The sequence below is a fragment of the Wyeomyia smithii genome, chromosome 3, assembly GCF_029784165.1.
Source record: "Wyeomyia smithii strain HCP4-BCI-WySm-NY-G18 chromosome 3, ASM2978416v1, whole genome shotgun sequence".
In the NCBI taxonomy this organism is placed as follows: Eukaryota; Metazoa; Arthropoda; class Insecta; order Diptera; family Culicidae; genus Wyeomyia; species Wyeomyia smithii.
In genome coordinates this window covers 37,689,201-37,713,789 of record NC_073696.1, presented here as the reverse complement: position 1 = coordinate 37,713,789, position 24,589 = coordinate 37,689,201, and the positions used below count along the sequence as shown (strand labels likewise).

Here is a 24,589-nt window from a genome sequence, read left to right as displayed (position 1 = left end):
TGCCGTTGAACACTTATTCTATGTTTTAAATTCAGTTCTGAATATACTTTTCACTCGTGACCAGGAATCTACAGTTAATGGTGAACGTAATTGGCAAAATAAGGAAAAAGTTTCGAGAAATTGTGAACATCGAGATGCGATGATTTACAGTTTGGATGAAACTGAAGCAAACATGGTACATGGCTATACACGTTTACTAGTGTGCGCAGGTGGAAGTTCACTTATCTCTATGATATGATACACTATGCTCATATAAGATATAAATATTGCTTTCTAATTTAAGACTAAGTGCAATCAGAGTATCCATGTTACACCTCTTCTCGTTATCGCAGCAAGTTTTATAAAGTCTTCATTTTGAATTTTATCATACAGCCTAGACATTCGAAAGGAATAATGTTCTCGACTACACTCTGAAAATCCAAAATTCACAAATGTCGTAAAAAACCTTCATTTTCAGATAATGCATTTGAGATAGAATTAAATTAACAACTTTCATGAGTACCTAGTTTTTTCCTGTATAATTCTGAACTATAACACTGTGCTACAAATGAAAAAAAATGCAAAAACTTCTGAAGTGACCTAGTGTGGGTTGTAGGTCTTGTTGAGTGTAACATTCGCTCATACTAGAAATTTTCCAAACACCTCCAAAATCTGAAGTTATGGTCAAAATACGGTTGTTGGACCTCAGCGCATATAATATTTTTTAACTCAGTCATTTGTCAACCGATATTCAATATTAAAGCAGTTTTAAAAAGAGGACAAATAGAGCCTTCAAAATATATAAAGTTTTGTTCTAATATCAATAAAAAATGTTAGGTTATTTGAGCTTAAATCTAATTTTATAGGCTTTTTCACGCAATTTTTCAAATTAATTTTAAATTTGCCGTCTATTTTTGTAAGAAACATACCACAAATACACTATAATTTCGAAAGTATATTCAATTTTAAATCAAATGAAGGCAGTTTTGTGAAAATCGGTTGATATTTGGCTAAGTTATATATTTTATAAAGAAAACCAAAATTTTTTGCTTCTATCGCACTTTCATTTCACGGTGCTACAAATGATGAAAAAATGCAAGAACTTTTGATGTGACTTAGTGTGGGTTGTAGCTTTAGTCAAATGTTACTTGCGCATTTTCTTGAAGTTTTTCAAATACCCCGAAAATTATAAGTTATGTTTAAAACCCTGTTTTTTTACCTCAGCTCACATTTTTATGTTTAATACGGTTATTTTTCAACCAATTTTTTATATTTTGGCTGTTTGGAAAGGCGAAAAATAGAGCAGTTGAAACATATAAATATGTTTAAAAAGTTTACCTATATGTGATGAATAGTTTTAAAATAAATAAAATGGTTTATGTTATTTTCAATTTTTTCCAAATTTATTCGCAATTTTTCACACATTTATGTAATGATGGAGCTTCAATTGCTGTAAAATTTGGAATGTTTTTTTTAGTACAAAACGAAAACAATAGGTGTTGTTAATGAAAACCTGTTATAATTATGCTGAGAAATGATTTGATGAAATCTAAGGATATGGTGGAAAACATCAAGTCATATCTTACTGTTTTCGTTTGGCACTAAATGTACTTTTCAAATTCTACAGCAATTAAAGCTCGTTCATTACAAAAATGTGTAAAAAATTGCGAATAAATTTGGAAAAATTTAAAAATAACATAAACTATTTTATTTATTTTAAAACTATTCATCACATACTGGTAAAATTTGAAAAAAAAAATCATCTTATTTTATTGAATATGAATCATCTCATTTTATTTAAAACTATTCATCACATATAGGTAAACTCTTTAGACATATTTATATGTTTCAAGAGTTCTATTTTTCGCGTTTCCAAAACAGCCAAAATATAACAAATCGGTTGAAACATAACTGAATTAAACATAAAAATGTGAGCTAAAGTAAAAAACAGGGTTTTGACCATAACTTATAATTTTTGGGGTATTTGAAAAACTTCAAGTAAACGCGCAAGTAACATTTGACAAAAGCTTCAACCCACACTAAGTCACATCAAAAGTTCTTGCATTTTTTCATCATTTGTAGCTCCGTGAAATAATTGCGCGATAGAAGCCAAAAATTCTGGTTTTCTTAAAAAATATATAACTTAGCCAAATATCAACCGATTTTTACAAAACTGCTTTCAATTGATTCGGAATTGAATAAACTTTCAGAATTATAGTATATGTGTGGTATTTTTCTTACAAAAATAGACGGAAAATTGACAATTAAATTGAAAAATTGCATGAAAAAGTGTAATAAATTAGATTGAAGCTCAAATAACTTAACATGTTTTATTGATATTAGAACAAAACTGTATATATTTTGAAAGCTCTATTTGTCCTCTTTTTAAAACTGCTTTAATATTGAATATCGGTTGATGAATGACTGAGTTAAAAAATATTATATGCGCTGAAGTCCAAAAAATCGTATTTTGACCATAACTTCCGATTTTGGAGTTGTTTGGAAAATTTCTAGTATGAGCGAATGTTACACTCAACAAGACCTACAACCTACACTAGGTCACTCCAGAAGTTCTAAATCGCTGTAGCACAGTGTAATTTTTCGAGATCAGGTTTGTAGAAATTTGCTCTGATTAGTTTAAATTATAAGATGCTGATTCATAATGCTAGGTCCTTCGATTTCTAAAAATAAAGCGAAAGTGATATTCAAACTTGGATTATGGGGATTTAAAAAAAAGAAATGCATTAAACTAACATGCATTTTTGCTGTTCTAGTATGAACTAAGCATCATTGTTATCTACTGTTCCTCACGTTCGATTATTTCAAGTAAAAATTTGAGTTGCTTCTAACTAGCATTTTAAAATTGGTTTGTGATCGAAAATATCACTCATATACTCCAGTGACAACATCCATAATATTTACCAAACCCACGTCAAGCTTTAATTAAATGATCGTATCTGGTTCTCCCTCTGAAAACTATCTTTTAAATTCATAAATCATTACAAAAGTTCACATCAATGGACAACGTAATTCTAATTCCCTAACAAAAAAAAAATCTTTTAAATTTGTTTCATTCCTTATCGTAATTGGACTTACGATGGTATACGATTTGTGATTCACTGGTCTAATAAGTATAAAGTAAAAGGTAGTTAGTATAACAAAGGTTTCTGCACCACTAGGTGGATTAATTCAGGTTTTTTTAAATTCAAACACTCTAGCATGTGTTTGCGTTGAGCGCAATCCAAACGCATTACTTCAAGTCAGCTGTCAAAGTAGTTCAGTGGAACTGCATGCTGCCGCTTCCAGTGTGCCGGCGCGAGGAACGTGTCTGACCTCCTTCTCTCCGATGACAAATGAGAACGTGCCTATCCTCAACACAACGTTGTTGTTCAGAACGCTGCCGTGGTCTGGCCACGATGATGGATACCCGATCATGAGTATCGATCGAAAATTCTCATTTTTATGTGCCAACTTGTATTGATAGTATTTGCATGTAATTTTTGCCCTGGGGAAAATGTGTGTCAATTAATTTAAATTATGCGAATACCGATATTATGGGTTTCTCCGCCTTGAGCGGACAATAAAACGACAATCTGTCAAAATCACCCGATGCCGCAGACATTCTGGTGGTGGCAGTTGGTTAATGAAATTTTTGTTTCAAAATCACAGGAAACGCCCGAAATGCTGTAGGATCCCAATCAATTTTTGTATAAACAAATCGATCCTCTAAATTGCATGATTCTCGTTTCAAATTGCAAATCTTCTTGACATGTTTAGTTGTTCCGCCAGTTGGGTATGTCCCTGTTTTTTTTTTTTTTTTTTCGCCCACCTTCACTAGCCCAAGTTTTGCATGAATTTACAAAAAAACGGGATTATTGCCACAGAAAACTACAGTTAAAGATATTCCGGTTTGACTATACTTTTCGATATTTTTTTAATAACACTGATCAACAAGGGTTATTTTTAGACTTCGAAGCAGAAAAAAATAAAAGGATGTAATAAAAAATGCCACCTGAATGAAGTCGAAAAATGCTCCTACCGTAAAATTGACACATGACACTTGTTCAAAATGAGACCGTCTCCGTTAAGTCCGGTGCTTAGTTATTCTCTAGAGATTTTTCGTTACGTAACGCTGAACTCAATTCCCCTATCCTCTGTATAACAAATCGTAACGCTCAAGGATTCTCCCCTCCCTCCTATGAGCATATTACGTAATTTATGGATGTCGCCTTAGTAGATACCTAAAAATGCAACACTAGTAAACTGTTTGAAATAAACTTAACAATTGTCAAAAAACGCAATTTGCTTTGCTTCGTCTCGGATTGTGTCTCTCACATTGAAAATGGAAAACAGGATGATGCTGTTCATACGGATTGGAAAGCGGCATTCAACAAAATTTACCATCGAATTCTACTCGGAAAACTCTCAGGGTGTCGCCAAAAACGTGGTTAAATGGCTGCAATCATACCTTTGTGACAGAAGTCTGAGCGTTAAACTTGGATCCAACACATCCCGACGGTTTACGAACATATCTGGTGTTCCCCAAGGGAGTAACCTTGGGCCACTTATCTTTGTATTGTGTTCCAATGATGTCGTATGTCGTCTTACAATTAGCTGTAAGCTGTTCTACGCTGATGGTTTAAAGATTTTGGTGGTCGTTGAAGAATTATCCGACTGTCGGAAGCTGTAAGAACTGTTGAATATTTCGATTGGTGCCAAATAAAAACCTAATGATCATCAGCGTCAATAAAGGTGCTGCTTTATTGTTCACAACTAGATTATTTGAATTAATTTACATCGGTTTAGATAGTTTTTAAATTCCATTCATTGAGACGGTAATTGTCGGATGAAATATTAATAAATAACAAATAACAAATTTCCTAATTCATTCACAAATTTAAAAAAATTAAAAAAATAAACATAAAAAAAAATAAAAATAGGGTATCGAACATCTTCCGCAGAGATTTTTTTAGGCAGGTTTTTTATAAGACTGCTGCAGAATATCTGCCGAAACAAGCCACCGTTGAAAACGTTAAATACTCTAAACCTATAAAAGAAATTTGAATTAAAAATGGCCCACAAAAATAAATTGAACAAAAATTTCAAAATAAAATGAAATTAAAAAAAATGGCTAAAGTGGTTGTTCATAAGACACGACCGCAAGGTTAACGTGGAATTACGACAGCCGGTCTTATGTCAGTCTATTCCTTGCAATAGGTTTAGGAATACGATCGATGTGTTCTTATGTTGACCCTGTTGAAAGGAGGATGAAAAGAAATTATGTTGAATATTGTGAAGACATTTGTTTGTGAAATAGTTAAGATTTTTAGCCACTCGTGCATATTGTTATATTCTGTTGTTTGTATACTAGCCGTTATGGACTACTTACACACTCAAAAATGATTCTTGCCGCGGTCACTAGTTCTGCTACCCGCTGCTACTTAGGAACAGTTCTAGCGGCCATCCACTAGTGAAATGATTGATTTGAGCTGAAGCAGGCTCATATATGGGTCAAAGAGTGCATTCCCGATTAACTAAGAATAATATTCTGTCGACCGTGTTAGGAAAAGCGAGCATTGAACGACCAATCAGATCAATCGGAATCTGCATTTCAACAAAGCTTGACCGTTGTCCTTAGCACAGTATTTGTATAAGTAAAGCTTGACAATTTTCATGGTTTGGTTATGCGTTTTAGTCTCGTACGGAAGCAGATAGCAGAAGTTACGCAACATTTTATTACAAGGCTGTTGGGTGTTGCACATTGCTGAAGGAAAAGAAAATTCAGTTCGTGCTGAGACATGGAGATAAAATAGAATTTACAACCGTCTTTGGCAAGGCGCCGCTGCTGCTACCGGCTGCCGCTACTGCTGCTACTTGATTAGTACCGTGCTAGTTAACTGACTGGTTTGAGCAGAAGCAAGCCCTTATGTAGTCCAAAGAGTGCATTCTCGATCAACTAGGCATATTATTCGTCGACCGTGTTAGGGAAAGCAAGCATGTAGGTACCAATCTAAGGTCGAAATCGGCGTTTCAACAATGCTTGACAAATTTAATTAGGGTTGTTAGAATTTTTTCGTTGCTCTTATGCCTCTCATTCAGTATGCCGAAAAATATTTTTGACTAATTCCCTTAAAACCACATTTCTTTCACAAAAAAAAACATATCCTGTAGTTTTTTATTTAATTGCAGGCAAAGGGAAAGAAATTCGATAAGTGTATATTGATTTGTGAAGTTTTGGCTCTGAACGTCAGCTTGTTTTTGACGTAGAATTACGTCTTACGGCAACATACATATGTAAGGGTACAAATTGAAAAACTAAGAACAAAAGATAGAAATATATTTTTACAAAAATATTTTGTTATCTTTTTCGGAAACAAACCAGAAAAAGAACGTATATAAAGATGTTTCCTTTATTTTTTAAATAAATGTGACTGGATTTGGTATATTTCCTCTAGCTGCCTCTGTCTCATTCCATTTGTGGATATATAAGTGAACAAATAAATCTAGTTTAATCAGTTTCAACTGGTAACTAACCTGCTAAAATTGATACTTTATCTTATCTACACGTACATATTTCAATACAAAAAAAAAAAAAACCAAGATTGAAAAAAAATATTTAAGTCCAAGCTTTCCCTTCTAAATCTCTTCTATAGTCTGCAAATCCTAATAGAATTTGTGAAAATTATTTAAGTGTATTTCAGGTTAAATTTTTTTGACGTAGGACTACGTCTTTGTTTTCTGTACTAGAGTACATTTTGTAAAATTGAAAATGGCTGGCAAGTGTTGCGTGTTGTTTAACGTTGTTGCTTTACTGCTTAGTAGTAAAAATTGGGAAAAGTTTCAAGGTCGTCGTCGAGCTTTCTCATACATTTTCTTCCTTATTGACTTGCTTGCTGAGTACGGATAACAATAACATGGACGGAATAAATACCACTGACTAATTTTTTTTGACTCAGCAAAGTGTTTTGTTTCGTTTCTCATTCTCGAGTCTGCGTTGCCCCGCCTGCATTGCAAAAATCTACGCTCAACTCGATACAAAAAACTGCGTGTAGATAATTCAGCTTTATTCTTGTTCTTAACACGATAGCAAGTGAAGCCCTTATAACTGTTGGAGATACACGGTGTATAACAGGCGTAGTAAAATTTATTAAACCAGAGTTAAAATCAATACATTTATGTATATATATTTGTCCTACGTAGTATTTTATAATATCACTGATTTATGAGAATTTATCTTGGAATATGTTTCTGCTTTCAATTCCAATTGCACGGCATAGTAATTAACACCGAACGAACCAATTTGTTGCCCCTTTCACACATTTTGTGCAATCTTTTGTTAGAACCGCCTGTTCGGGATATTATGGTGGGTTTTATTTAGCGATCCAACAACCGCCGCTCAAATGACCACCATCGCCACCAATAACCGGCAAACGGCGGACTGACCGCCTGACTGCGCATAAGTCAAAACAAATTAATTGTAGTATAAATAATAACAATCGGCTTAAAATGTAATTACTAACCACGGAAAGCTGCTAGGGAACGGTACCCGTCGTCGTCTGTCGACGACGAGCAGCTGGGAAACAAGGAAAAATTGGCCAAGCTCAGTGCGCTGCGAGAAAATGGAGCTAATAAGCGAGGAGATATTTTTCGCGGATTCTTTCCGCTCGTTGGAGGTGGTGGTGGTGGTTGTTCGGTCTAATGATGCTCTCCGTCGGACTTTGGGGGTGATGAGTTTCTTCTTCGCGGAGCCGCTCTTTTGAAGGCTACACATGGTTTACACCGTCAGATATCTCGCTCGACTACCGCCGAAGTGACTGCCGAAGTGTTTACGAATAAAGGCACGTCCTGTGTACGCTGTATTATTCTACCGTATCGGTGAAAATAATAACAATACTTGGTGGTTAGCTTGGCCCATTCGCAGTATGGGGACCGGTATGTGGTACCGGCAGTAGTGTTTTCGGGGTCAATTGGTTTAGATTGGCACAAAAAAACTAACATGTACCCTAGCCATCGTGTTAGTATTTTTTCCAAGACTTGATATGTTATTCTTCTAGAATTTTTTTGAACGCGGGAACTACAAATAACTAGTTTCTACCTGCATCATATAGTCTTGCAACACCACTAATAAGCGGACCGCGAGTAACCTAATGACACCTCTGTTAAGGTTAAAGACTTCGCATTAAGTTAAACCCCGATGTCGGTATGCGCGCCATATTGAAAGATGACCGAGCGTCGAATCAAAGTGTTGAACCGTTTTTGTCGTTCGTTGCCATTCACTGCTATACGAGTGGCAAGGCACGGCACCGGTTGCCCTCTAAACCGACTTTGCTGGTCGGACTGCAAGCCCTGAACCACTAATTTCGAATTCAGGACCATAACAAGGCGGAACAGCGTTTTAAACGAATGCTCAACCGCCGCCAAGGATGAATATGGCCGCCGCTCGAGTTGAAGTTCGGGCCTTTTGTTTTCGATTGTTATTTTCGGCGGATGGACAAATGCCCCATCAGGTTTCGGGTCGGTGAGATATTAAACAAAGGGTAATTACCACTGGCTGCCCGCACTCACACCGGCGATGGAATGTGAAAGTATCATTCCGTCGCCGGTCGGGCAACACTTAATCGGCTCCGGTACAGGTCCTCGGAGCAGCGGAAAGAGCTTTTAGTGGTCATATGGTGCACCATTAAAACCAGAGCTACCGACAACGGTGTGTCAGGTTTGACAGTTTATTGCTGTTTTATAGGATGAATAGAGTCACGATTTTATCAACTGGTAGTTGTTCGGTCGGTGTTGCATTGTATGTGAGACTTTCGCCAATAGTTGGACAGAATCATGAAAAGCCGCGAAACAGTTGCAGCGAATGCAGGAGCATTTTGCTGCCAGGTTCAAGGTTTTCTCGTAAAAAAACAGAGCAATTATGTTGTAACACTTACCTTTCGTTCTATTGGCGCCATCACTCGCTGAACAACCTGTCCTTAGTTGGAACCCAAATCAAAGCTGCCCCGTACAAATTCCAATATTAATGAATATGAATGAATAACTGACTAAATGGCACACCTTTTATATTGTGGCGAGACGGTGGCTGCTGTGCCACGATCGGCAAAACTTGAATCGTGAAGCGCACTCGCTGCAAAAAAGGCGAGAATCTCTCTGATTGAAGTCGTACAGCAGCTAAAAACAAGAAACTAAAGATGCACTTTCCGGGCGATCCCGTGGCTCTTCGCTTTGACGGCGGCAGAACACCGAAGGAAACATTAAAAGGACAAGGTTAACGAAAAAGGAAGCTGCTAGTTATGGTGATTGATGGCGACAAAGACGACGACGTCGGCGACAAGCGCGCGCCTGTTGGTAGCACTCTTATTAGCCGCGGCAGCAGCAGCGGCCGCCGTTCGTCGACTCCCGAGAATTGCATCAATTATGAATATAAACCCACACCGTGTGCTGTTCGCTGGTATACATAACGTAGCAGGGATGATCATCTGCTTTACAATGCACCGGAGCCATTCAGATGCAGTGTGTGAGCCTTGAAGAATCATTGAAATTCATCCTCCGTCCGATTAGTTGTTTCAAACAGGAAGGAAAATCTATTGGACCAAAACAGCGCACGTGCGACGAGCGAGAAACACACGCGTTGCTCCGCCAAGATGCGCCTTCCACTGGCGGTTTTCTTCTAAGTGGTATGATATTTGCAATTCTGTCGGCGAGACTTTACCTTCCCTGCTCGAGTTTGTTTACAACGAATGTGATAATTTGATGAGCGAAACACAATGCAGGCAAATAAAAAATGCATCACTCTCGGAGAAAGATTACCGGTTGTTTGCACCAACAATTAATAATGGCAGTTCTCGAGCCATAAATCTTTTTTTAAGACAAAATGCTTCCGTATCTGTTACTGGGGATGGGTGGTTGACCTGGGATTTTACATGAAGTACTAGACCGAAAATGTGATTTAAATATTTTCGAGCGACGAACCTGCTGCTCAAAGAACACTCAAAACGCCCCTCATTAATATTGCAATTTTTTCTTTGTTTCTAGCAACTCGGTGTTGCTGCATGCATTCCGAGAACTTTCCGCTATTTCTCAACGTGTGTTCTTATTAATGCAACCACTTTAGTCATATTGAATTAAATAATAATACATTACAGTGCACTCGCCTTTGGTTCCGTTTAGAAACCGAACGCATCCGAGCAGCACTAGTGCTGGGTAAGGACCCAGAGCCAGCCGGCACTTTCCAGTGATTAATTGGTTAATTGGTCGCAATCAGTAGCTACAGAAGGGCGGAGAACTTGACTCAGAGTGGCATGAAATGCGGTTTCAATTCGAACGGAGTGCTTCACGACTGCGAAGTGCCATTGTTATAAAGTGTTTGCATTATTTTTTTAGTTATTTAAATTGCGACAGCGGAAAACGAACCGCTCAAGAACAAAAACGAAAAAAAAATAAAACTTCACTCGAAAAAGAAAAGAAGGGAAATCGCAATTGCGTAACCGATTTCGGGTTGGTACGTAAGCGAGTACGAATCTATTGAATTATACGGTACGAAAAAAAAAAGATACACCGTATTTGCGAGAGCACATATAAGGCGAGACTGGTCCCACCTATACTGAGAATCAAACAGAGGGTTGCGGTAATTAGCGGTGGCACCAGCGGCCAAGCCAATTACCCGTGCAAACGTTCTCTTCCCTCTCCGGATGATTTATGTACAATCGGCTCGGTCCACTTAACCTGTCAATAGTTCTCACCTTTCGGTAAACATTGGTTATTTCGCCGCGGGGCGGTTGATGAGGCTAGAGTCTACGACAAACTAAGTGCGATTTGACTGCTTAGTTCCGATTTTTGGTTGATGAGTTGAGAACCATTGGGAAAAAGCGGACGTAAATTAATATCCAATCGAATGAATGTAGCTATTTGAATATGAAAATTAGAACCTGGATGTCACTCAGGAGTGTTTTCTATGACTATCTACGATTCGAGTGAAACATGAAAAAAAAGTTGAAAATCACATCCAAGATAAAGTTATTATTAGTTTCGTGGTTTCTACAGATAAGGTAATTGAGCATTAACTTTGTTTAGTTCATGGTTTTTCATTGAATACTTTGTTTAGTTATGGTTTTGTATTAAAACTGGGACTGGAAGTGTTCCAAAAATAACTAATTCGGTTTTGCAGATTTAAAAATTATGTTGAAATTTGTGTGGAATAATATTCAAAGACCGGAGAAGATCCTGTTCTAAATTATACTGATACTGGTGAACCTCAGGTAGTATACAATTCCCAAAAGGTTACGGAATTATTCGTTATACGAATACTGCACTTGAACAGCAGTTTCCCATAAATGCAGGGCAAATTTTCGCTGCGCTGCCTTCCTTAGCTGATAATTGTACCTTCTTGCAGGACAGGAGGGTCTCTCCGCTGGACGCGTATGTACGGTCCCACAAAGGTGGACTATTACCGACTGTGATGGATTGATAAAATTAATCGAAATTGGCCTCTTTACTCGCGCGCACGCGTGTGTGCTTATTCACTCGCCTATCATCTGGGAGATCCACTTTGCGTAGCTTCATCTTCTCGTTCTCCTTTTAACCTTATTTGCACCTTCCCTTTGCCAAGCGTGGAGAATTGGACGAATTACGAATAGTTTCGGTTGTATCAGCTTCAGCTGCTGAAAGGTAAGTGAAGTAAATGGACTGAAATATATTCCATTTGCAATATTTTTTCCTGATTCCATTCATACACGGTAATGCCTTCATAATTTGCGGGGATAGCAGGTAACGGCAGGCTTAATCCGACTGATACCTTGCGCGAAACTAGTCGCATACATGTTTTCGCATTCCTAGAGTGAGCACGTGCTGCAATTAGATGCACATCTAACCGGATCGAGGAGCTAAATGTTGCATAGATGTTACATGCGTATCGTATCGCTTTGTGTTGTGGATTATTTTGGGAAACATCTTCTGAGTGACTCGACGGATTAAGCTTCGGCTGTAGGTATCGCTCCATTCGTAAGTTCAGCGTTGCGTAAACGAATTTAACGGACTGCTGGCTGTCGATGTAGTAAACAAACCTCTGTCTGGAGTCTATCTTGGTTGAAATACAGCCGATCCTCCGCGATAAGTTTTGGCTGTTTTACTGTCCAAAAGTTACTGATGCGTCCGTTTTCGGTGCTTCATAAAATATGAGAAACGACGTGATGAGTAGACATGTTTTAATTGAGCCGTTTTCACGGCGCGTTTCTTTCTACAATATATTCATAGTTGAAATTAATAATGCAGCGTTGTGAAAACGATACCGAACATATTTGGTTTAGGTGGGAACCTCACTTTCTGTTATTATTATTATTAAATTGTTATGATCTCAATTTTCGGCATAAGATGATACCTGCCCGTGACATCAAACTAAACGGCAGATAAAAACCACATTTATAACCACATTTAAAGTCTTAAACAATTAGAGCTGCTGACGTTCTTGCATCTGACCCCTTCAATCGATTTCGACAGTATCCTACGTGCTCGTTCAAACCCTGACCTTGACTCCAATATTGTTCCACCAATCTGTGTCATTTATTCAACCCCGTAACGTACACCGAGTTAGGTGTTCATAACTTCCGCATGCAGACCACGATGCGTGTCCTCTGTTGTTATTGCCCAGTTGTGATCGAGATGCTGATGAGGGTGGAAGGTTTTCCACCCAACACTCACCGTTCCTGCACCGACTTGACTTGCCAGTCGCCGCATCCTCCGAGTGTTCCTACTTAGAAAAGTCAGAGTCTACTCCAATGAACCACCGCCGTGTGGGAATGCGACTCCGATTCGAAGCTGTCTTACTCTCAAATGGCTGGGCGCTTTTGATTTTCCGCTCAGGTTTGCCACGTACTCGACCGGCGCGCGTTTTTGCTGCCCTTTTCGTGTCTCACTGCCCGCCACCGGTTCCCTGCATTTGGATAAAAAATCACCATCGAACTCGCTTCACTGCTGCACGTTCCAACCGATCGTCCTGCAAACCGTCATTCTGTCCAGCCGGAAGGAACAAGCGGGCAGGTTGTGAACGATAGGGGAAGACTTAGCTTTGATTCACAATTGTAAGTTTTATAATTTATATCTACCGGTCTGCTTGGTTAAACGTATATTAAAGAAAATAAATTTAGGTCACACGAGGTGACCTAAATTTATTTTCTCTAATGATTGTGACTATAATAATCAATAATCTTTCCCTATTCAGGATTAAAATTCTCACATTTTTAGGCAATCGATATTTTATTAAATTACGGTCACTGATTTTTATTCTTTTCATTGTTCTACTTTCAGATCTGATGAGGAGAGTGCTAGTGGTAACAAATACAACAGAATGGAAGAGGACAACGTTCAAGACAAGGAACGCTTCGCCAGGTTAGTTGGATAAATTTTAAAACATTTCGTATATACATTCTCCATTTCATTTTCGACAAACAGTATTAATTGTTAAAAATAATTAATGTAAATTTTGCACTGTTCATGTAAGGGTGATTTTGTAGCTAATAATTAAAACAAACTGAATAAAAATGATACCTGAGAAAGGTGACAAGTAACAAAAAAAGAAGTCTTTAATTGTTGAAAACTCAAATCGAGTAAGAAGCAACTTAAGATGAAAATAATTAATCCAAATCAATTTAAAATAACCTGAAGTCGTTTTGTCTGGAATAAAAAATCGAATCAATAATTAGTACTTGGTGACCAAAATGCAGGACTAGTAGCGAGTCACTTAGTAGTGATTTTATCACCGTTTTGAGCCTAGTCACTTAACAGACACTAAAGTCACTATTTTACGACCAAATGGTCACTAAAGTCACTTATTTAGTTTCAAATGAGTAAAATAACTATTGTTGTTCTGAAACTTACATTGGAAAGCTCACTTCTCATTTACTGAATATTTTGAAAAAAAAAACATGCGTGACGAACGGCTGGATTTTTTTCTTCAATTTCGAGATTCAAAGCACTCAATCTACTTTCTTACCTAGATGCTTTTCTAATTTGATATATGCTTAAAAGACACACAGTGTCGAAGCTTGCTGATTACAAGACTCGGAACAGTCTAAAGCGTTTGTCCAGACAATCTGGGTTGAAATTTATACACAAACTTCGCAGCCGACTGTTTATTGTACAGGATAATTGCGGGGCTAGCGCTACGATCCTACTGACACTAACAGTCTCTCACAAGCCGAGACTCGAACCTACGACGACTGGCTTGTTCTGGGAGAAAAAAAAATAGTCAGAAATTAAATGTGTGATATTTATTTATCATTATGGAATTTTGAAATTGTATCCAAATATATTAAACGCGTTGTAGGCATGGTTATCGTTTCTCATCATTGAATCTCACATTGGTGGACAAAACGACGCGTTTGCTTGAAGAGGGCAGCGAATCGTTTGTATCAGAGGAGCTTGCAGTAAAAAACACGCTTGAAATCTTTTTTCAGAGAGATAATAAACTGGCGTGAGCTTTCTCACACGAGAGGACATTACGCTCAATAACTACACAACAGAGCTCACTGAAGTGCTTTTACTGTGTGTCTAGTAAGCTCTTATCAAATGAGGGGAGCATCTAGGTAGGAAAGTAGATTGCGTTGTTTGCTTTGCATCTCGAAACTGAAAAAAAAAATCCAGCCACCCGTCCTCATGTTTCTCTTCGAATGCTATCGAATTTATCTCAGTAATTTTGTGTATTCTCACGTTAGAGTGATGCAGCACTCTTGTATCGGTCAGCTGTGGTGTAAGCAGCAAGCGTATTAATTTTTCTGCGAGCGGCAGAAATGCAGCACAAAGCAGAAAAAAGTGTGGCGCAAAATTGCTACACGCAACGGTGAATATTCACTATATTCTTTGTACAAATTGAGGAGAATAATAAGCCTGCTGACCGAAATTGATCTCGAAATGGTTTTAAAGTAATTAACAACTAAAAGAGAAAGAATAAAATTGCTGCGAAAAATGATTCTAACATAATCTTTACGTGAATGCTCGCAATGTGGAAAACTACACAAAACATAATCTAAAAGAGATAAGAATAACATGAACTAATTTGAAAATCATGTAGTAAATCATTGTAATCAAAAAGCGCATGGATTAACGAACAGTTTTCAATAAATGCATCGAACCGATATAAATGATATAAATAAATGCACGAAAAATTGATAAATTGTTGAGATAAAAAATTTCTTTAAAAATGAGCCTGACTGCAAGACTAGGAGAAAAATAAACTAACTATAGAAGTGAACTCAAAACAGCCAAACGAATTAAAATAGTCAAGTCAAGAAAAAAAATTAGAGCGTAGAAAGCATCACTAACAGTACTAAATAGTCGTCTAAGAATATGAGGGGAAAAGAGCGAATGTCTTATCATGGTTCTCAGAGATGGCTGAACCGATTTTCATAAAATCAATTTCAAAATCAAATTTCATTGTAATCGCACTGTAACTTTGTCTGTTATGTATCAAAATGTGAAAATCACGAAACTTCATTATAACAGAAACTACTCAACCGATTTGAACAATATTGGTACTAAATTTCCCATATGGTCTCGAAGTACGATGCTGGCCTAACAAGCCAATCGTCGTAGGTTCGAGTCTCGGCTTGGGAGAGACTGTTAGTGTCAGTAGGATCGTAGCGCTAGCCCCGCAATTGTTCTGTACACTAAACAGTCGGCAGCGAAGTCTGTGTATAAAAAAACAGAAGGTTAAGTTCCGAATCGGAATGTAGCACCAAGGCTTGGCTTGGTACCAAATGATCGGGCTATAGTTAAGGGTTAACTAAAGCATTTTATGATGAATATACATGTGGTTCATAAGTTGTGAAAAGAAACATGTTCCGATGACTTTTTAAATTCACTCGTTTCCCCAAAAATGGCTGGACTAATTTCAACAATCTTAGTGTCAAATAAAAGGTTTGGGTGCCATTAAATTTGATTATAATCGTACTTTTATTTCAACTGTTATGTATCTTAAAGATTACACGACATATTTGAACATAATTACGGGCTGTCTCTCAAACGTTCAAGTAACTACAATTGATACGTGGTTCAAAAGTTATGGGAAGAAACGAAATTGATTGATCAAACTGTATTGTACTATTTGAACGGTATTGCTCGTGATTGAAGTAGTTGAAATTAGAAGTAATTTTTTTATTTCGCTATTTCTCTAGCACAAATATAATGTCAAATTTCACATTTTTTACTTCAATTATTACTTCAAATACAACATCAATATTCTAGAATCCAAAGAGTGAATATACCTTTATTGGATTATATTTGGCAATTTAAGAATGTTTTCCAGGAACCGGAAGTCGCAAAATCCGGTTTCCAAATGAAGTATGGAGTTGACTCCCGGCCTCTGAGTATTATCCTGGTTCCTGAAAAATTCACATATGTGAGTGCTTTAGGGAAACAATGGCATGGGCTATCTAACCCCCTTGGTACGTTTTGTACGGTTCTCCCCTATTTGATTTTTTGAAGCTTTCGGAGCATATTTCCTCTTTCTCCAATGAGCGGAGAAAAGAAGTTCGATGGTAAACCAGCCTATACCTATAACTTGAATATTCCATTGGCAAGGAGGATCCAAAGAAAATTAAAAATGGGTGATTTTCAAGAGCCTACTTTTCAAAACTTAAATAAAACATCTTAAAATGTATTTTGTACACAGAATTGTTATTAGAAACGATAAAACGTTGTTTTTTTCATTTACTTTTTAAAGATGTGACTTTTGAAAAAAAAAAACCAGATATTACTGTTTTTTGGTAAGAAATGTATTTTATGCTCGCTTAAATAACTTTGGCACTAGAGAGTAACATGGTCATGTGAAATAAGCAAAATAAAACACAAGGGATGCAACGGATATCTGCATCCGCATCCGCGAATCCGGAACATCCGCATGAAAATTGACATCCGCATCTACACCTGCATCCGTAATCACATATCCGCATCCGCATCTGCAGATGTCTGAAAAATCCGTAACATCCCTGATATATAGTGAAAAAAATTGGAGACTATGAAAAATCATTCTGATTATACATACGTCAGCGAAACAAACGCCGACCAGCATCTAGCGTCACACCCCAGCGCAACTTTACTCTCTCCGCTCTCCAAGTATTACCATTGTCTTCGCTCACACCACCATGCAGTCCATTTTCACATGTTTATAAAATGTGAACCGCGAGTTAGTGCGACGTACAAATAATACACTAACACTCACCAAGCAAAGCCTCATTAATCACTTATAAATCAAAAACTTCTTCATTTAGAATTTGCCGTGACTCCAACTCCTCTCCAAACTATTTTTTCTATGTCTAAATGTCCAACAAAGTAAGCAAAGTGCGTTGAACATAACACATTTGATGCTCTACCGTATTTTGAATGTATCAGGCAGCCCCAAACCAAAGTATCAACTGGTGTTCAGCAAGCTGGTATCGGTGGAGCAGTGCAGCCAGCAATCATTACTGATAATTTGAGTACATGACATTGCGAATTTCGCTTCGAGTAACTCGAATCGAGAGAAATTAAACTCGTTTCGAGGTGGAGTTAATATTGCGTATTATTTTCGACACCCCAATTTTATTGCAGTTTATGTTGAGAAAACATTGACTCGAAAATAAAGTAAGATTTGTCTGAGGGCTAGACAACTTTATTTTAATGAAAAATATTTAGGTAATATTATACGACATCGGTTGATAAATTTTGATATTTATCGTTTATCCGACACATCCGACACATCACACCGACGCCTAATAATGCAACGATAAATACTTTGTAATATCTTATATTGGAAATAATTCGCCATATATTAATAGTGTCTTGCCCCTAGAGATTGGTATTTTTTACGCTCATAATATGATTTGTTCTTAAAACAAAATCTTTATATTTGTATATTTTTCTACGATTCCTCTAGTGATGAAAATGGTTTTAGGAATCTACAAAGACGTAAACAATAAGATATGAGTATTACACTTACATTAAATGAAACAAAGTTAGTTATTTTCTGGTGCAAAAGAAATTTTTTTCATGGTTTCGTCAATATTTCAAGATAAGGTGGGCAACCAAACATTTTTTAAATACAATATTTCCCTCCAAACTGTACTAGTACAATTTCTGCTCCGTTAAAGTTAGCTCCTACTTTGAATCTACTCGCTAGTTGATCCTACCAAATTAATGTTTTCTCGATCACAGATTTTAAATGAAATTATTTATGTTTTAGTCATCAAACTCAGGTACAATCGAACGTCTTAAACGTATCGACCATTTTTTATCACTTTCGAGCTAAAAATGCTCGATTAAACCATTACGTAATGCCAGTTTTGCTCGGAGATCAACTGAAATAATACGCCATCTACTCGTTTCGAGCTCGAATCGAAATCGGCAATGTCAAATGTGGACGAAACGAACAAAAATCACTCGAAACGAAATGCGCAATGCCACTCCTGACTTTCATGAATCCGGTCATTTGAAAACATTATTGTTTAACAATTAAAAGACATTATATATTTGTTCAAAACATTTTGCATTTAACTGTTACTCTGGTTTTATTCATACGCATTCGGTTATACGTTAATGGCACCAGCGTCAGCTAAATTAAATTTTTGACTGCAGAACGTGTTTTTAAAGATGGACAAATCATTCATATAAACCGGCTTACGAAAATTAATCATGATTTTTGAACACCTCAAAACTGATCGTTCGCCCGGAATAGAAGTTTACCTAAACTTATGTGTTGTATGATACATATTCTGATTTCGATCTCTGTCAATGTATTGATTGTACAACTTTTACGTTATGCATTTCACTAATTTTTTCTGCGAAGTCAGCGCAATTGTTGTGTGAATTACGAGGGTTGGTTTAATAAGGCTAGAACTTTTGCGTGTAGCTGTAGGGTTCAATATGTTAAATAATTTTGCAACAATTTAACAATGTAAACTGGAATTAAAATTAAACAGTTTGATTATATGAGCTTTATATTAAACAGATTCTAATGCTTCTTTAAATACAAAAGAGCAGCTTCAAAAGAAAAAAACTTTCCTATTTTATAGAACATAGAACATATTGCAATGAAAGGCTCTTAACAGTAACGAATTTATAACATCATTTACACAAACTTTGTAGAGATTAGTATTGCCAATAAAGATTCACTATTGGAGTGCCGTGTAACAAAACTTTAAGCAATTTCTCTCCATACTAGCCAATTCGAGCCAAAACCACTCCGGAAGAAAAGCATTGTAACGTCAATAATCAATTTTTCGACCGTGGCTGGCCGAAGATTTACTGCTGCACTTTTATTTCTGCCAACCATTAGCCGCAATATGTGATAATTACCGATTCCGGAACCGTGCTACCGGAGCGTGAAGCTACCGTTTACTTTACTTGCCGGATCATTAAGACTTCCTGTACCGTTATTCGTGTAGCAATTCTTGATGCCTGCCCGAAAGGCTGGCTTAGTTTCGACAAGTTTCGCCAACAAATTATGCTGTCTCTCCCAGCCCCCCTTTTCTGCATGTGTATCTATCTGCCGCTCGGATAGCTGCCCGCCACCGCCGGCCGCTGTCAGCGCTACGCTGCTCTCACATTGCGTCGTCCCGAGTCCAGGTGATCAGAACGCAACTAAACATTAAAGTAAATTATCCCGTCTATCTTGCTCTTTCTCCAGACTAAGAACAAGGGCAACAACGACGCATTAGTTGCTGACGACCGTCGAACCGAAAAGAGTTAATATGTGTCGAACGAACAGGTCCACCAGGAGAAAATAAAAACACAAAACAAGTGGAGAAATTGAGCCTTACCTACCAATTAGTTTTAAGCTGAAACGGTTCGGAACTATTGCAACCTGAAGCGGATCTCTCGTGGCACCTCCTCGAGCATCCTGGAGTATTATTTCGAGGTGGAGAGCCTCTCTCTAGTTGCGCTTGTTTGAATATGCGGCCCACCAATTACATGCTGGTATTCAAAAATGTTCCGTTTGTGGTCGAGTACCTCTGCGATTCGATGGTTGGGAAGGGGGGTTTGTTTTTAGGCTTGTTTACTATTTCCACTAAGGAAGATTTACGCTTCCATTTTACTTCAATCCACGGTAAAGTTCATTCGTCTGGTAATTTCGTTTAGGGATATGATCGAAAAAAAAAATCCAAGTTGACTGGCCAGCCAATTAATTCTGGTATTTCCAGTATCAAAGAAAATAAATTGATTATTTTACCGCATAGTATAACATCACTGACTGCAACAAAATAGTTTTTTTTCTCCATTAAATAAGGTCTTGCGGCTGTATTGGTATATTAAATACCACCCTCTCGCTCTTAATCCAACTCAATGCCGACTGACTCGTCAGCAGTCAGGGATAATCGCCCAGGAAGATTAGATTGAGGTTCCATAGTGGGGAGAGAGCAATGCTAAACACGAACCTGAAAATGAGCTGTCCGACGAGGAGGGATTTCTCTGCCAAAATCCGTTGATACCATAGACAGCTCCGGGTGGATTGACGCGATATTGATGGGGATTAAGTATACTGCAGTATGGATGTTTCCTTTTGCGCTGTCAAATAAGCCGAAATAAAAACATGATCCCACGGCGGGCGGTGTATAAACAATTTTTCGGAGCAAAAACACGAGGTATTCTTTAATTACAACCATTTCCAAGCAATTATAGTGTTTTGTATCTCCCGGAATATCTGAATGTGTGCACTCTCGGAAACGGAGAATGCATATTCCGTCGGGTGGAACGTTGCCGGTACGGATCTTCATTCTGGTACGGTGTCCGATTTTTTTTCTGTTTGGAAACTGCTCATGTTTGGTGGTTGACGCGGCTCTACACAATCGACAGAAAAAGCGCACAGCAAAAAAAATTGTGTGCGAAAAAATCAAAGCATAATGATGTTGGAGTACTTTTGTGCGTTTTGCACTGATGAAGACACTTTGCGCCAAAGTTGGCAAGGATAGGGTGTTCTGTAGGGCGCAGGCTGTGTGCAAGGAGGGGTTGTGCGGGAAACCTCATCATCATTATCGCTGTATTTCGTTCGTTTTTAAGTGAATTCCCGGAGGCCAGCTGAAGAAGCCTTAATATCCGATGCCGATCCGTGTGTTGTCTGCGGGGAAACCGCCAAGGGATGATACTTCTGGTTTGATGCCTCTATGGTTTGGTCCAATTTTACAATATCAAACATTTGACAATATCAAACATTTGATAAAAGGATTACTGTTGATAAAAAAAAATACTGATTTAGGTCAAGCTGGATTGATGAAATACGATTATCAGAAAGTTTCGTCCGCACTTCTAGCTGGATAGAGTCAGTGTTTGCCTTTTTTTCTGTTTTCGTGTGAGGAATTGCAGTGAAAGAAGAAATGTTCAACATTAATCACAACGAATTAAATGATGCTTTACAACAATGCTGTCGGGTTGCGGCTGCTGCTGGTGGAATTTAGCTCGAAAAAAGCGGGAAAATGTTTTGTGCCTCCCTCCACACACCGTTCCGCAGAATATTTTGGCACTGTTATCTTCTTCGCTTTGAGTATCCAGGCTTGGAATCGAACAATCCTGGTTTGTGTCCTCCTGATGCTGACCAAAGTATGCGGTGCTTATTTTAAGGACAATAATGTTAACATTGTTGTAATTATACCTCAAACACATCGGAAAGTGAAACACATTTCACCTGATTTATTACTGCTTTGGAATTTTATGGAACAATATGTGTGGTGAAGTGTCCACTTTCGTTCAAAAATCATTGTTTAAAACAAAAGTATATTTCAAACATTTCATTACATTCTCTCGTCATCCGCATCTCATAATCATCCGTGTCATCGGCAAAACGCAATCAGATTTCACCGGAAACCCATCTCGCGTGAGTCGATGCTGGCAAATTAGTTTCCGACCAGCCGAACACCTAGGAGGACAGTTCATTCACACCGGCTTCCAGGCAGGCAGAAGAGGTCACCACATCAAAGGCAGCCTTCCCGTCACTTGACTAGCTGCCATGTGATCGGAACGGTTGAAATGATCAGAAAAATATAATTACTTCTAATCTCACCAACAACCGGCGCAACCTAGACGGCAATTATTCTCAACCCAAACTTCGGAGCACCACTGTCTCGTCTGGCCGTGGGAGATGAGAGCTGATAAAAATCCTACAGCAAATTATCTTCGCCAGAGGGAAACGAAGATCTAAACCACATCCTTCACTTCTGCAGAACCGAAGTCGCCTCGACACCGGGATCAACGAATAAGTAACGTAAATTTGTCTAAATATAGGTGGCATCAAAAATCTGTCAATAATTTTCTGTTCGCCTGGATTATTATCCTATTATACTTTTTTTTTCTTTATTCCCGTTTACTTTTGTGAGCCATGCATCCTGCCGCTTTTCGTATTAGATCTTCGCCTGCACACTTTGAACCATAGATAGGGGGATTCAGCCAAAAAACGGTAAAATTACGGCGTGGATGCTCGCGGATGTAACGATACACGGCTAATACTCAAGAAATTGCCTTAGTCTGGAATATATACGGACATATCAAATGTCAAAATCATTCAAAATTCGATCAAGTCTGATTGATTGATTTGTTTTCAGTGCCGCGGCGGTGCATGGGGAACGGAACAGGTGGCGAATTGCGGAACAGCGAACAGGGATAATTGACGGAAAAGAAATTATAATAAACTTTGGTCCAAACTGTTCCCGAATTGGCGTTTCCTTCGTTGCAACTCGCTACTAGGACGAACGGCCTGATTTTATGCTAATTATTGTTGGACTTTTTTTTGTCTCCTACATGTGGACACAATCAATTCAATGTTATTACTCAAATAGGACAAGTTTGCCTGGAACCACTACGCACCGCAATGCAGCAGCGAGTGTTGTGGCCCGAAGGCGACACTTGTCTGATTGAGGGGTCAATAATTTTTCAATCAAAGGGCGTCTCACAGTTTAATTCGATTAGTACCCGGTGCATATAATTGAAGCATCAGTAATTACTGGTAATGCTTTTGGGCTGTACCTGGTGCTCATGGAAAGAGGAAATCCTATAGTTAGCAAGGTAGTAAAATGGACAACAATCGGTTTCGGTAATTGTGCTGATTGCTTTAAACGGCAGTTTGGGCGAAATTGAGTGTTCTTTGCTAAGTGTTATAACATCGAATTAACGAGAAATCGAAGCCATTATTAATCATTTCCCTTGGCATAAAATCATTCGGCGGAAAATAACCGATGTGAAGGTACGTATTTTTGGAGCGTTGAACTATTTTGTGAACTGGTAAAGTCTTTAATAAATTTTCGTAGCTTGAACTCTTGGTCACGTTTACAACTAGTGAATGCCATAAACTCATTACCCTTATCCATAATACCAAATATCCACCGAATGGTGCGTCAGATTCCATCCTTCAAATTTTGAAATTATTTAAACTGCGTTCCCCAACAGCCATTAAATTCAAATAAATCTCGCTCTATAAAATTAATGTAATTACTGGGCTCGCCAAGAAGTCCTTTCGCGGTGCTGCCTTTCTTCGAAGTAATTCCCCAACCGAGTGGAGGACATAAGGGCGACGCTTCCCCGTCCCGTTCCGATGGGTAATTTAAAACGACTTCTTGTTGTGGCAGTCATCCGACAACCGTCATCAATCCATCACAAATTGTTGCGGAATCAGTCGGTTACATGTCAGCTACCACCGGTGCAACCTGACAGCAGCCTGACGTACCACTGTTCCTTATGGGGTTTACCTTCTGACGTTTAGTGCAATAAAAAAACAAGAGGAAAATTACCTCGCGCACATCACCGCGTCAGGATGTTGCTTCCCATTTCAAGACCCAGCTGTAGCCGGAGTTGCTGTCGCGCAAACACCGACAATTTTATCCCGGCCGCTTCGAAAAACTTGAGTTAACAGCAAAGAAGACTATGTTGTACAGCTCCCTGCGCAGTAATGCGTACCCCAAACCTGCTCCCGGAGTGATCGGCAATAAGACGCAGAGCCGTCGGCGAGAACATTGTTTACACTACCTACTTGTTGTTCTTTTCATTTTGAAACAATCCGCAACCGATGACGATGATGACGGTGGCACCAAACTCCCTCGGGGGCTGCGGGCTTAAGTGAGAACGGGTGGACCAGTGCGAAACATCCAGTGGATGAAATTTGCTTGAAATTACTTACTAACAATAATTTGAGTTACCTTTTAATCGACTAAGTTTTAACTACTACTAAACATTTGAGAGAAGTGTGTTTAGTTCCATTATCCTCAATTTATATTACACATGAATCTCCGCAGGTCGTGGAGGATGGGGGAAAGCCGGTTCTCTGTAAATGACATTTAATTTAAAATCAATCAATAGCAAGCAATTGGAAGAGAAACCGCAAGTACAAGAACAGAAAAAAAGGAGAGCACCGATATACTGAGTGAAAAACCAAGTGTTTGTTTTCGTATAATGTAAACACAAACCCAAGTGGTACGATGCATTATTCTGTTTGCTCTTTTTTGTAGGTATCGTATTATACTTATAACAGCACAGCATGTCGCAACCATTGCAGTGATGAGATTGATCTTGGCCATGATTCGTTCCTGTATGAATGATAAGGTTCAAAATAAATGTTATTCAAGCGCCGTACCATGTTTGATTTTGACACTGGAATTTTTGTAGT

At 38.2% G+C, this 24,589-nt stretch overlaps 1 protein-coding gene across 5 annotated transcripts in view; it reads left to right on the top strand.

The window, feature by feature from the left end:
• LOC129730532 (aryl hydrocarbon receptor nuclear translocator homolog) overlaps nucleotides 1-24,589 on the top strand; it is a 272,332-nt gene that overhangs the window by 153,277 nt on the left and 94,466 nt on the right. For all 5 annotated transcript variants that reach the window (XM_055689930.1, XM_055689929.1, XM_055689927.1 and 2 more), the window contains exon 3: nucleotides 13,279-13,359. In XM_055689930.1, coding sequence (XP_055545905.1) covers nucleotides 13,279-13,359 — 81 coding nt within the window. The remainder of the gene's footprint in view (nucleotides 1-13,278; nucleotides 13,360-24,589) is intronic.